At 39.4% G+C, this 12,070-nt stretch overlaps 1 protein-coding gene across 2 annotated transcripts in view; it reads right to left on the bottom strand.

Moving 5' to 3' along the window:
- Positions 1-12,070, bottom strand: part of qser1 (glutamine and serine rich 1) — a 130,762-nt gene that overhangs the window by 57,382 nt on the left and 61,310 nt on the right. For both annotated transcript variants that reach the window (XM_041197632.1, XM_041197631.1), the window contains exon 2: positions 5,115-5,218. In XM_041197632.1, coding sequence (XP_041053566.1) covers positions 5,115-5,218 — 104 coding nt within the window. The remainder of the gene's footprint in view (positions 1-5,114; positions 5,219-12,070) is intronic.

A 12,070-nucleotide genomic window follows, 5' to 3' on the forward strand; every position in this document is an offset into this window, starting at 1 on the left:
CCTATCTAGAGAGATGACTGAAGAGCCTCTCTTATATGGGAACAGCAATAAAACCTTTGACAGATTTAGATTTTGCAGAAAGTTGAGGGGAAAACATGTTTGGCACAAGAAATTCAGCTTGTAGGAGGTAGCTTTAATAAGGAAGTGAACAGTCAGCGCAGTACATAAAAATTAGTTTCTCACACATATCCCACGACTCTTCCTCAAAATATTTATTCTGCACATTAAGGTGGATTTGAATTAGAATCATTTTTGGCTAAAGTACCTCACGTTGAAGTTAGAAGCAAATTGTTAACATCAGAAGAAATGTCATACATTGAAATTTGTTTCATAAAATGAACATAAGTTTATTAAGTTCTGGATTTGAACTATAACAGCCTTCACAACACAAAATTCAATCAAACAGGGCCAGCTACAAGCTGCTTCAGTTAAAAGGAATCTAAAGGATAAATGATAAACAACTAAAGCATATGACTTCATAGGTGGGCCAGTCTGATTACTGGTCATAACAAAATAGCAAGGAAATTATAATAAGGTCCACAAAAAGGATGCACACTGTACCCACTGCTCCACATCATGCATTCTATTTGCACTGCCCATTAGGCAAACACTAAAAGTTAGATATGAAAAGCAAAAGTCAACAACACTTGTGCATAGATTGCAGACTGATTTTGGCACTGTAGTGTGTGAATTTACCATCATCTGTTCTCCATCATTTTCATTAAATACAAAAAATAGTTTGTGGAGTTTGCATCACCACATGTGGAACAAATTATATCAGAAAGCAATTTCACATGGATTATATCTGATTGTTTTAGAGGGGACTACTTGACTGGGCTAAGAACTCATTTTGAACTATATTCCAAAAGTACAACAACAAAAAATGCATCTTCAGTAAGTGCAATACCCAAAGTCTCTAAAAGAAGCAAGATCCTTGTAATTCTGTAGTACTGGGGGCTAAACTGAGTTTTCCTCCTTCCATTCTCTTTAAAAAATATTTTTATTTGTTCTGAATTTATTCTTGCCCATTTAGTCAATTTTTATTTCAACCTCTTCCTGTTCTTACTTCTTTGTTTGTCATCAAATCAAGTTTTGAACCTGCTAATGGTGCCTACTGCTTTTCTTGCCCCTATCTCCATTTAATTTTTCTACTATTTCCTACGTGCATTTTCTTTGATCATCTAACGATCACCAATGAACACAGGCATATATATATGCACCAACAAATAGGGAGAGTCTATAGAGGCAATAGAAGCAGAGGGGAAGAAAAGTTAGCAAATAGAGAAAATTTCAGATACAAAATTGACAATATCTTTGGACATATAAAACTTGAAATCACTGCCGTAGTAATATGAGTTTCTCAAGAGCTTAATTGCATCTTTATCCTTTTATCTTAAGATAAAATTAAGACAAGAAAATTGAGTGCACACATGGAATTTTAAAAGGTATTTGATAGAATGCCACACAGAATTGTTGATAAGTCAATAAAATGGCAGTGTATGGTATTAAAAGCAATATGGCAACATGGATAGAAAACTGGATAAAGAACAGCAAAGAATTATGGTTAATGGGTGTCTTTTTTAATGCTTTCATGAGATTTGGGCATTGCTGGTTATGCCAGCATTTTTATTACCCATCCCGATTGCCCTCGAGAAGGTTGTGGTGTGCTGCCTTTTTGAATTGCTGCAGTCCATATGGTGTAGTACACCCACAGGAAGGGAGCTCCAGAATTTTGATCCAGTGGCAGCAAAGGTATAGCAATATAGTTCCAAGTCAGGATGGTGAGTAGCTTTTTTTTTTAAAACTCATTTACTGCATGTGGGCATCGCTGGCTAGGCCAGCATTTACTGCCTCTCCCTAATTGCCCTTGAGAAGGTGATGGTGAGTTGCTTTCTTGAACCGCTGCTCAACCAGTGTGTGGCTTGGACGGAAGCTTGCAGGTGGTGGTCTTCTCATATATCTGCTGCCCTTGTCCTTCGAGATGGTAGAGGTCACGGGTTTGGATGGTGCTGTCGAAGGAGCCTTGTTGAGTTTCTACAGTGAATCCTGTAGGTGATACACATGGCTACCACTGCACGTCGGTGGTGGAGGAAGTAGATGTTGAGGTGGTGGATGGGGTGCCAATAAAGCGGACTTTCTTTGTCCTGGATGGTGTCGAGCTTCTTGAGTTTTGATGGAGTAACAACGTGCCCCCACTGTGGGGGAACATGTGATTTCAGAATTGGTATCCTCAGTCATCTGAAGTCTCACCAAACCTGATGGACATCATCCTTGATTCTGAGGAGTCGCCAACATTAAGGGCGGTCATTCTCACTTCACCTCTGGAGTTAAGCTCTTTTATCCATATTTGGACTAAGGCTGTAATGAGGTCAGGAGTTGAGTGGCCCTGGCAGAACCCAAACTGAGCGTCAGTGAGTAGGATGTTTCTGAGTGAGTGCTGCACTGTCAATGGCCCCTTCCATCACTTTACTGATGAATGTGAGTAGACTCATGGGGCTGTATTGGTCAGGTTGGATGTGTCCTGTTTTTTGTGGACAGGACATGCCTGGGCAGTTTTGCAAATTACCGGGTAGATGCCAGTGTTGTAGCTGCACTGGAACAGCTTGGCTAAGTGAGCAGCTAGTTCTAGAGTACAAGTCTTCAGTACTATTGCTGGAATGTTGTCACGGCCCAGAGCCTTTGCAGTATCCAGTGCCTTCAGCTGTTCTTGATATTACTTGGGAGTGAATCAAATTGGCTGGAGGCTGGCATCTGTGATGCTGGGGGCCTCAGGAGGAGGTCTGACTGAAAAGAATGTAAACAGCAGTACTGCCGTGGTCCAGCAGATCAGATCACTACTCTTCTCAAATATAAAGAAAATAATCTGGACACAGGTCTATAAGACACAATATCAAAATTTGCACAAGATGGGGAGCCTGTCTAAATTTCAAAACAGTTGCAAGCAGCTTCAGGAAGACACAGCCAACTTAGTATGTTGGACAAATAAATGTCACAATAAGCAATACCAAGGATGAGAAACTTCAGTTTTGAGGAGACAATAGAGACACTTTTCGTTAGAATAGAAATCTAAGAGTAGATCAGATGAATTTTTCAAAATTATGGAACACAAAATAAATAGGGAAAAGCTATTGAGAGAATTGGTGAATAGACAGTATAAATTTATCATCACTGAAAGAAGGGAATTTAACAGAATTAGTGTTTGTTTACACAGGGGTTTGTTAAGCCATAGAACGCTATACTAGACATAGTAGTGAAGCAGAATCCAAAATAGTTTTTAAATGGAAAGCAAATAAATGTTTGAAGAAAAAATGAAAGAGAATTGCAAAAGGGCAGCAAGGTGAGGCTAAGTGGATAAACATTTCCAAAGAGCTGGTACTAATGCAATGGGCCAAAGATCTCCTTCCATCCTGTAAAAATGTAAGTTTCCAATTCATCATCTTGATCTCGCTTCAACTATCCACCAATTTAAAGTAATGCTTTAATGACTTTCCTAACAGAGTTCAAAATTCGACTTTATCTAAGGAGTTTTGGTTAAAGTGTAAAAAATGCAATCTTGCATGGCACATTGCTCAATGTAGCTACAGTCCTGCAAATACCATATGTTCAACTGATTTCATTCTAATAAAGATTTGACTCTGCAAAAATTGTGGCATATTTCAGGTTTGTTTCTACTTGGGAAGGATAAAGAGGATTTACATCAATATAACGCCTTTGCAGCCTTCAGGACTCTATTATGGTTGGAAATTGTTGAACTCAATGTTGAGTCCTGAAGGCTGTGTGGTGCCTAATCTAAAGGTGCTGTTCTGCTTCACTGGAACAGTGCAGCAAGTCAAGGACAGAGATGACAGCGTGAGAGCAGGATGGAGAATTAAAATGACAGCCACCAGAAGCTGACCAGAGGTGTTCTGAAAAGGTGGTCATCCAATCTGCATTTTGTGTCCCCCCTGTGGAGGAGACCACATTGTGAGCAGTGAATACAGTACACCAAGCTGAAAGTTGCACACGTAAATCACTGCTTCACATGGAAGGAGTGTTTAGGGCCTTGGACTGTGGGGAGAGGGGAAGTAAAAGGGCAAGTGTTACATCTCCTGTGTCCACAGGAGTTACATTTGTCCTTGACCTACTGCACTGTTCCAGGGAAGCTCAACATAAACTTGAGCTACGGCACCTCATCTTTCGATTAAGCACTTTGCAGACTTCAGGAATCCACATTGAGTTCAACAATTTCAGACCACAAACTCAGGGTCTATTTTATTTCCTCTTCTTTGCATGTTTTTGTTTTTCTCTTATTTTTTGCTTGCAGTCAGCAGCACACCTGCTCTTGGCACATCTTTTGCTTCTGTTTCTTTTCTTGCTCCCTCACCATTTTCTTTGGCCCTGGAAGACTAACTCTTTGATCAATCAATCTCTCCTGTCTTTCACTCTATCACAGAGCTCCCTTCTGTCCTTGTCCTACCCACCCATCTCTTGCTCAAAACCCATTACATTTCAAACTTTTCCCAATTCTGATGTAAAGACCCAGGCCTGAAATGTTAACTGTTTCTCTCCCCAGGTGCTGCCATAACGTGCTGAGTGTTTCTAGTACTTTCTGTTTTTATTATGAATAATGTAGTCATGTATATTTTGAGGAAGAAAACTTGTTAAATAAAATCTGCAGGTTGGTTGAGAGAAGATCTTTTTGTTTAGCATAACTCCAGGGAAGTATTAAGTATCTTTAAGAAACAATTTCCTACCAAGAAGAAAATCCCAGCATGTTGGCTCTTCTATCCAGGGGAATGTAAGGATGTCATTGAAGTACTGAAATGGAGGTGCTTCCTGCTTTCTGAGGTGACTCAATTTATTTTATTTACTGTCTGGCAAACCAATCTAGAGGCACCTGGCTGGATAAAGCATGCTACCAGAAAAGTACACTTGGTTAAAAATTAGGAACTGTTGATCCCAAAAATTGCAGCATGAAAATAACTTTCAAAATAATTTTAAAACAATACTCAAGAGAAAGAATAGGTGACTTTATACATTTTAATGCAAATCAGATGCTTTGACAAATGGCACAGGTATCCACCTCTTAGTTTTAAAAGAAGTTACTCAAAATTACAATAGAAATGATTTTGTACCTGTGGGGTGATGTGTAGTGGTATAGCCTGGCAGCTGGTGAGATGCTGCGTAAGCCGGTCTATGAAGGAGGTCAGTTTCTGGATGTGCTGCTCCATAGCTCAAACTGAAAAGACAAGTGATTTAGTCATTCAGATGCAAAAAACATTATTTTTTTTTTAAATGGTACTGTGGTGGAGGAAGAGCAAAGACAAAAGTTACATTTTTTTAATATTCATTCATGGGATGTGGGTGTTGGTGGCTAGGCTAGCATTTATTGCCCATCCCTAATTGCCCTTGAGAAGGTGCCTTCCTGAACCGCTTCAATTTACATTAAAATTGTATCCACTATAACTTGTTTAAATGGCTAAGAAGTGCAACACTTGTAACTCTCATAATGTAAAAAAAAGTTTTCAATGATAAATGAAAATGTTCAAATACAAAAAAAGAGCCAAATGGGAAGTGAAAATAAAAGCAGAACAAAGGAAATGGAAAGCATTGTAGCCACAATCTTTTATAAAACTGGTAATTGTGGGCAATTGTGTATTCAAATACAACAGCAAGCTCAGTGATGCTATCATTAATCTTAAATTACCGTAAACTCCTTCACTCAAGACTGCATATCTAAACTATTTGAATACAGCACACAGTGCAACAACAATTTTTTACATTGCCTTGAGGGACAAAGCTCAGACCTGCCATTTGCACAAATTATCTGCTGAACTATTTTCTCACTATCTCTGATTTTTCCTTCATTAAAATGCAGCCAATGAATAATGGTCAATCATCACAAAAATGAACCAACCAAATCCCTTTCCCACTAATTTTAAGTACTTTAAACAATTGGTCCCAGAATCCAGCCATATTGATTCAATTACATTCCTATTCTAATCAATTCCACACCCATTTATTCTGCCCCAACACAGGCCCTGTCATCAATTTTCTGTCTAATTGTATTTAGAAAATGCAGTATAAAGCACACACTTAAAAAATCATATTGGTGATGGACCGAACTGTCAGCAGCTAAAGCATGGGACAGATTAGCCAGGGGCAAGATGGGGAGGGGTGCCCATAATATTGTAGTGGATTTGGGTGAGGACAGAATGGAACTGGCATGACAGTTGAGCTAGGGGAAGCAGAACAAAATATAAATAATACAACCAGCTCAAGCTATAAACGACTATTTATTTTAAAAATTAAGATATCAAGGATCTGATAAAATTGCTCAGGATTACACCACCAGGTCAGAAAGGAACACAAAATAATTGCAGTACCAAATCCACACTCCCAAAGCCAATACAGGAGCAAAACCTAATCCACACATTTCCAACTGAAGTTAAGTAGCTTTAAGGTGGAGTTGAAATTTTCTTGATTGCAATATCTGTCATGCCAGATTTTTTTAAAAACTGTGTGGACAATGAGCTGGCAAAAAAGATAAAATATTTGGTGTAATTTCATTAATTTTCCTCTTATTTATTGGCAGCTGTTGCACATTGGCCATTTAATTTGCAGTTACTTGAAACTTTAGGATTGCTGGTTACTGGTCCCCGCTTGCTGAATTGCCATGCTTGTACAGTATGTACATGTTCAGTTAAGATTTGTTATTGTTCTAAAATTATGAAATCTAAGCCAATTAATGATGTCAGAAATTTAAAATGTGCACTATTGTATCATTTTACTAGAATGTATAGAGACCAGCAGCTTCCTATGAGCTGCACCATGTGTAGCCAAGGTTAAGGAACACAGGGTATGTTTAGCTACAAACCTGGCCTGTTCTTATAGACTAGGATTATCTGGATATGTCAATATTTATAACCAGAAGATATTTGTAATTACTTGTTAATTTCAGGCCACAGGTTACTGCATCTTTCTCATAATGTATCGTTTTGCACTTATAACAAAGTGTGAAATATGAAGGGTGACAGACATTACTACATCACACACAAGAACATAACAGGAGCAGGAGTAGGCCATTTCGCTTCATGAGCATGCTCTGCTCTTCAGTAAGTTCATGGTTGATCTGATTGTGGCCTCAGCTCCACTTCTCTGTGTTCCCCATAACCTCAATTTCCTTATTGATTAAAAATCTGTGAAACACTGCCTTGAATATATATGTAATATATATATCGACCCATCCTCCAATGCTTCGAGGTAGAGTATTCCGTAGATTAATGGTTATCACAGGGAAGAAATTCCTCCACATCTTCATTTAAATGAAAAGCCCCTTATTTTGAAACTGTCACCTAGTTCTAGATTCCCCACGAGGGGAAACATCCTCTCAGCATTTATCCTGTTAAACCCTATTTGAATTCTTCCATTAAAAGAATAGAGTTTTCAGTTTCACCTTTATGTGAACATGAGCTGCGATTGGGAATGAAGCCCACGCTGGAGGGGCCCTAGAGATCTTTTAATCAAATCTGTCTCAATTTCTTTTTACTGCCGATCATAAATGTCAGTTTCTCACAATTGCCTGCCTGGTGCCACCATGCCCTCCTAGACTAGTGTTTTATTTTCCAGTTCTTACTGATACCTCATTGATTTAATATCTAAACAACCCTTGATAAAGCAATTGAATCTTAAATAAGGTGTGTCAATAAGATCACCTCTCATTCTTCTAAACATCAGTGAGTATAGGTTCAACCTGCTCAACTTTTCCTCGTAAGACAACACCCTTCAACCCAGAATCAACCTAGTGAGCCTTCTCTGAACTGCCTCCAATGCAAGAATATCCCTCAGTAAATAAGACCAAACTGTATGCTGCACTCTTGATGTGGTCTCGCCAACATCTTTACAGTTATAGCAAGACTTCCCTTTTATACTCTTTTTACCCCTTGCAATAAAGGCCAACATTCCATTTGCCTTCCTAATTACTTGCTGTGACTGCATGCTAACTTTTGTGATGCATGTATGAGGACTCCCAGATCCCTCTGTACCACAGCATTCTGGAAGATCTCCATTTCAACAATATTCTGCTTTTCTATTCTTTCTACCAAAGGGGGCAACCTCACATTTTCCTCACATTATACACCATCTCCAATTTTTGTCCACTCACTTAGCCTATACCCCTTTGCAGACTCTGTGGGCAGAATTTTCTGCCTACTGGGCAGGCGGGCCTGACCCAATCTCCAGCGGGTGGGGAGCTGATCCCTGCCGAAGAAGCGGGCCCCGCCGCCATTTTAATTGGGCCCAGCGTGACGTCTGGCGAGAAGTGCTATGGCACTTCCTGTGCGGGCGGGGGTGGGGGATTCCTCAAATGTGAGAGTGCGCTCTTCTATGCATGCGCACGGAAGAGCACACATCTCCCTGAGGCTAAGTGCTGCATTAAAAACAGACATTAAAAATAGAAAAAAAAACCTTAACATGTCCCCCTCATGTGACAATGTCACACGAGATGGGACATGTTAATAGATTTCATTAAAACTTTATTCAATTTTTAAATCCCTACAAGAAACCTCATCCCGCCAGTGGGTCAGATTTCATGTTTTTTCTATTCTCCGCCAGAGCTCCTGGCCTGCCAGCCAACCTTAAGGTTGGACAGGCAGGTCCTTTTATTGTTTTAATGATCCTGTCAATGGCCTCAATTGACCATTGACAGGTCGCCAGGCCCACAGCTGATTTTGCTGCGGGCCCTCCTTCCTGAAGATTTAAATGGGGCGGGATGACATTGGGGGTTCCCCCTGACGTCTTCCTGCATTGGCGAATGGGCCCCACCCCCTGCTCGCCAACGGCATAATTCAGCCCTGTGTATCCTCCTCACAACTTAGTTTCCTACCTATATTGATATTGTCAGTAAATTTGGTTATAATACACTCTGTTGCTTCATCCAAGTCACTAATATAGATTGTAAATAGTTGAGGCCCCAAATACTAATGATCTCTGTGGCACACTAGTTACAGTTTGCCAACTTGAAAATTACCCACTTACCCTGTTTTCTGTTGGTTAGCTAATCCTCTATCCATGCTAATATTACCACAAACGCATCTCGTATAGTAACCTTTTATATGGTACCTTACAGACAGTTAACACGCAACAGTAAACCACTCAAATATTTACAAGCAAATTACTTTTTACCCAGGCTGTGCATATCTGAAATATGCAATTGAAATGCAGTGAGGGCTAAAAAGATTTATTTTGAAGTTCTCTCAGAAATACCGTCTGATTTTAAGGCAAAATTCATGTTTATTGATAGTTAAATACTGACAATAGGTGCACAAAATACCAAAATATTTGTATGCTGCACATTTTTCCAATCTACTGGGCAAGATGACACAACACCCCACACAAAAAACTGGCTGCATAGCAATGGTTTGCATTGCAAACTACTTCATTTTGGTATGGTTGCGAATTTTCTGTTTGAATATGCTTTCTCTACGAACTCATTTACACAGCAATTTTTCAAAGTCTCATCAGGATTTGATGCAGTGGTGAAAATAAAAAGGCTGCATTTGTTACCAATGCTGCGCATGCACTGTTCTCATGTTTTACTCTGTTATGTCATTGCAAGTGACAAAGTAGGTAGCCATCAGGACCAAAGATGGCACTGCTCATATCATCACGGCTGTGTTTTAGGTGACGCCCTTTAATTCCAATTTGAAGCAGATTGGCTGGAGTGCCTGTCACTCACTAAGAGTGAGTCAGTTTTCCAGGTCAGGGCCCCATTCGGAGTCGGGCCTTGGGCAGTGGGCTTACAAAGGAGGGGGATGATGGTTTGAGGAGGAAGACGACAAGAAGAAGGATGGGGGTGAGGAACGGGATGGGGGTAAGAAGGAGCAACGCGAGGATGCACCTGACGTCACTGATGCAAGCGCAGAGGGATACTGGCAGGCTGGATGCAGCGGAGTAACGTCATTGGATTTCCACACACGACCGGAACATTGCGCATGCGCAGACAGCTATCGGTAGCCTTCTTACGCTGGCAAGAGAAACATTGAAACAAAAAACACAAACATGGTCCACTGTAAGAAAACATGAATATATGGTCTTGTTTTAAAAAAAAAATACTCTTAGCTGAATACAAAATCAAAAAGGCAAATACTGTACAGCCCTTTGTGAAGTAAAATGACTTTAATTACTAATTAGAACCAAGTGCAACAACAAAAAGTTTCCTCCTCCCTTCAACGCAAACAATTGTCATCATGCAAAAAACAGTTACAAGCCTTGTAGCAATAAGCCATCTATTACCTGCAAACAAATCTTCTTTGTGACCTTTTCTTTGCTCTTACTTTTAGTGCATCTGTGCCATTTACCAGCCTTTCTGGACTAGTGATTGATGTTTGGGCATTTTATGATATTTTGCAAAATTAACACTTCACAAATGAACTGTTTCTAATAGTTTCATTTGATGGAAAACAACAATTCCAGCATCTGATGAAAACAAGTCACTTATCAATTTGGTTAACACCTAATGAAGTTCCTTGAATTTTATTGGAAATGAAGTACATAATTTAAATAAATACATTGAGCATTGCTGTCACTGTATAGTTGTAAAATTGAAGACATATTTGAAACAAAATGAGAAAATGCAAAATGTAAAGCATTTCTGTAGTGCTGATTATCTGACTAAATGACGAAAACAATGAAACACTAACTTCATCAGCACATGCAGCCATTGGCAATTAAGGTCTTAGTATGTTTTTAATTTCATGGAACAGTTGGAATCTTGGAAGCTCTATTTTATGCACGTTATGCAAAGTCACGCAGGTTATTTTCTGCGATTGTCATAAAAGCCCGTCTGGTCCACTGATGCTCTTTGGGAAGGAATCCCACTGCCTTTATCCAGTGTGGCATTTACATGACTCCAGACCCCTTGTGACTGATTCTTAACTGCTCTCTGAAATGGCCTAAGCACCTGACTAATGCAGCTCACCATCACCTTCTCAAAGGCAATTACAGATGGGCAATAACTCCTGGCTTGCCAGCGACGTCCACATCCTTTGTCATGAATAATTTTTTTAAAACTGAGTAACTAAAACTCTGGCTCTAGTTTGACCTGATCTGGTAACAGTGGTTAATACCATTCTAGTGGGCTGTTTATTGCTTGGTTTAGTGATATATATTTATCATTTTTTAAGAAATCCTATTAGGATTAAAAACTGAAGCATTCTTGTTTATCTTGATAACTCCAGCTATGGGATGTAATTTTATTTTAGCATTCAATTCATTTAAACAAGATTCTATAGCCAGCAGCTTTGAAACTGAAATGAATGTAATGGCCATGGTTATTGGTCTTTGGCCAATAGAAGTGGATAGTGTGTGTGTTGGGGATTGTAAATGTAAGATTTTTCCCATCAAAAGTCTTAAGTGAACATACTTCTTCAAATTTTGGGGTTTTAGTGGGATTAGTTACATTTCGATAAAATAATAGCTCCTAAGGGTTAAAGAGAAAATCAACTCAATTTTATTTCCCCAAGTCCAACTCATGAACAGTCAAGGTTTCAACACTGGGTCTATGCCACAATAAATGACCATGCCTGGGATAGTGAAACTTTCTAAACTTTAGAGCCGCATATGATAATCTTCAAACATTCGAGAGCCACAAGACAGACAACCTTCACAGACATATTTTTATTACTATCGCACATTTTTGTGAGGAAATATATCTAACAAAAATGTAAATGCAAATAGCATTAAAAAGTATATGTATGCAGGAACATTTACTAAGTTTAAAAAAAGGATTCATTATTCTTGGCTTGGTTTGGGGGGGGCAGGGGGAAGAGATTACCTGCATCCCAATACAGTACTTATATCAATCTTATATTCTGCTGTTCTGTAATAAACTTTGATCGGAAATCTTCCTTTCTCGACAAAGGCCGCAAATCAAAGGGTCAGCAGCAAGAAGGTGGGTTAGGGAACCAGAGAGGCCGCTCCAAAATGCTGATGATCAGGTCATGCAGCCCTACATCAGGCCGGCAGGAAACTACAAAAAAAATCTTATGATGGCACCGGGGTGGAGACTCAATCAATCATGGACTCACTGAGT

This window comes from Carcharodon carcharias, chromosome 10 (genome assembly GCF_017639515.1).
Source record: "Carcharodon carcharias isolate sCarCar2 chromosome 10, sCarCar2.pri, whole genome shotgun sequence".
NCBI classification, from domain to species: Eukaryota; Metazoa; Chordata; class Chondrichthyes; order Lamniformes; family Lamnidae; genus Carcharodon; species Carcharodon carcharias.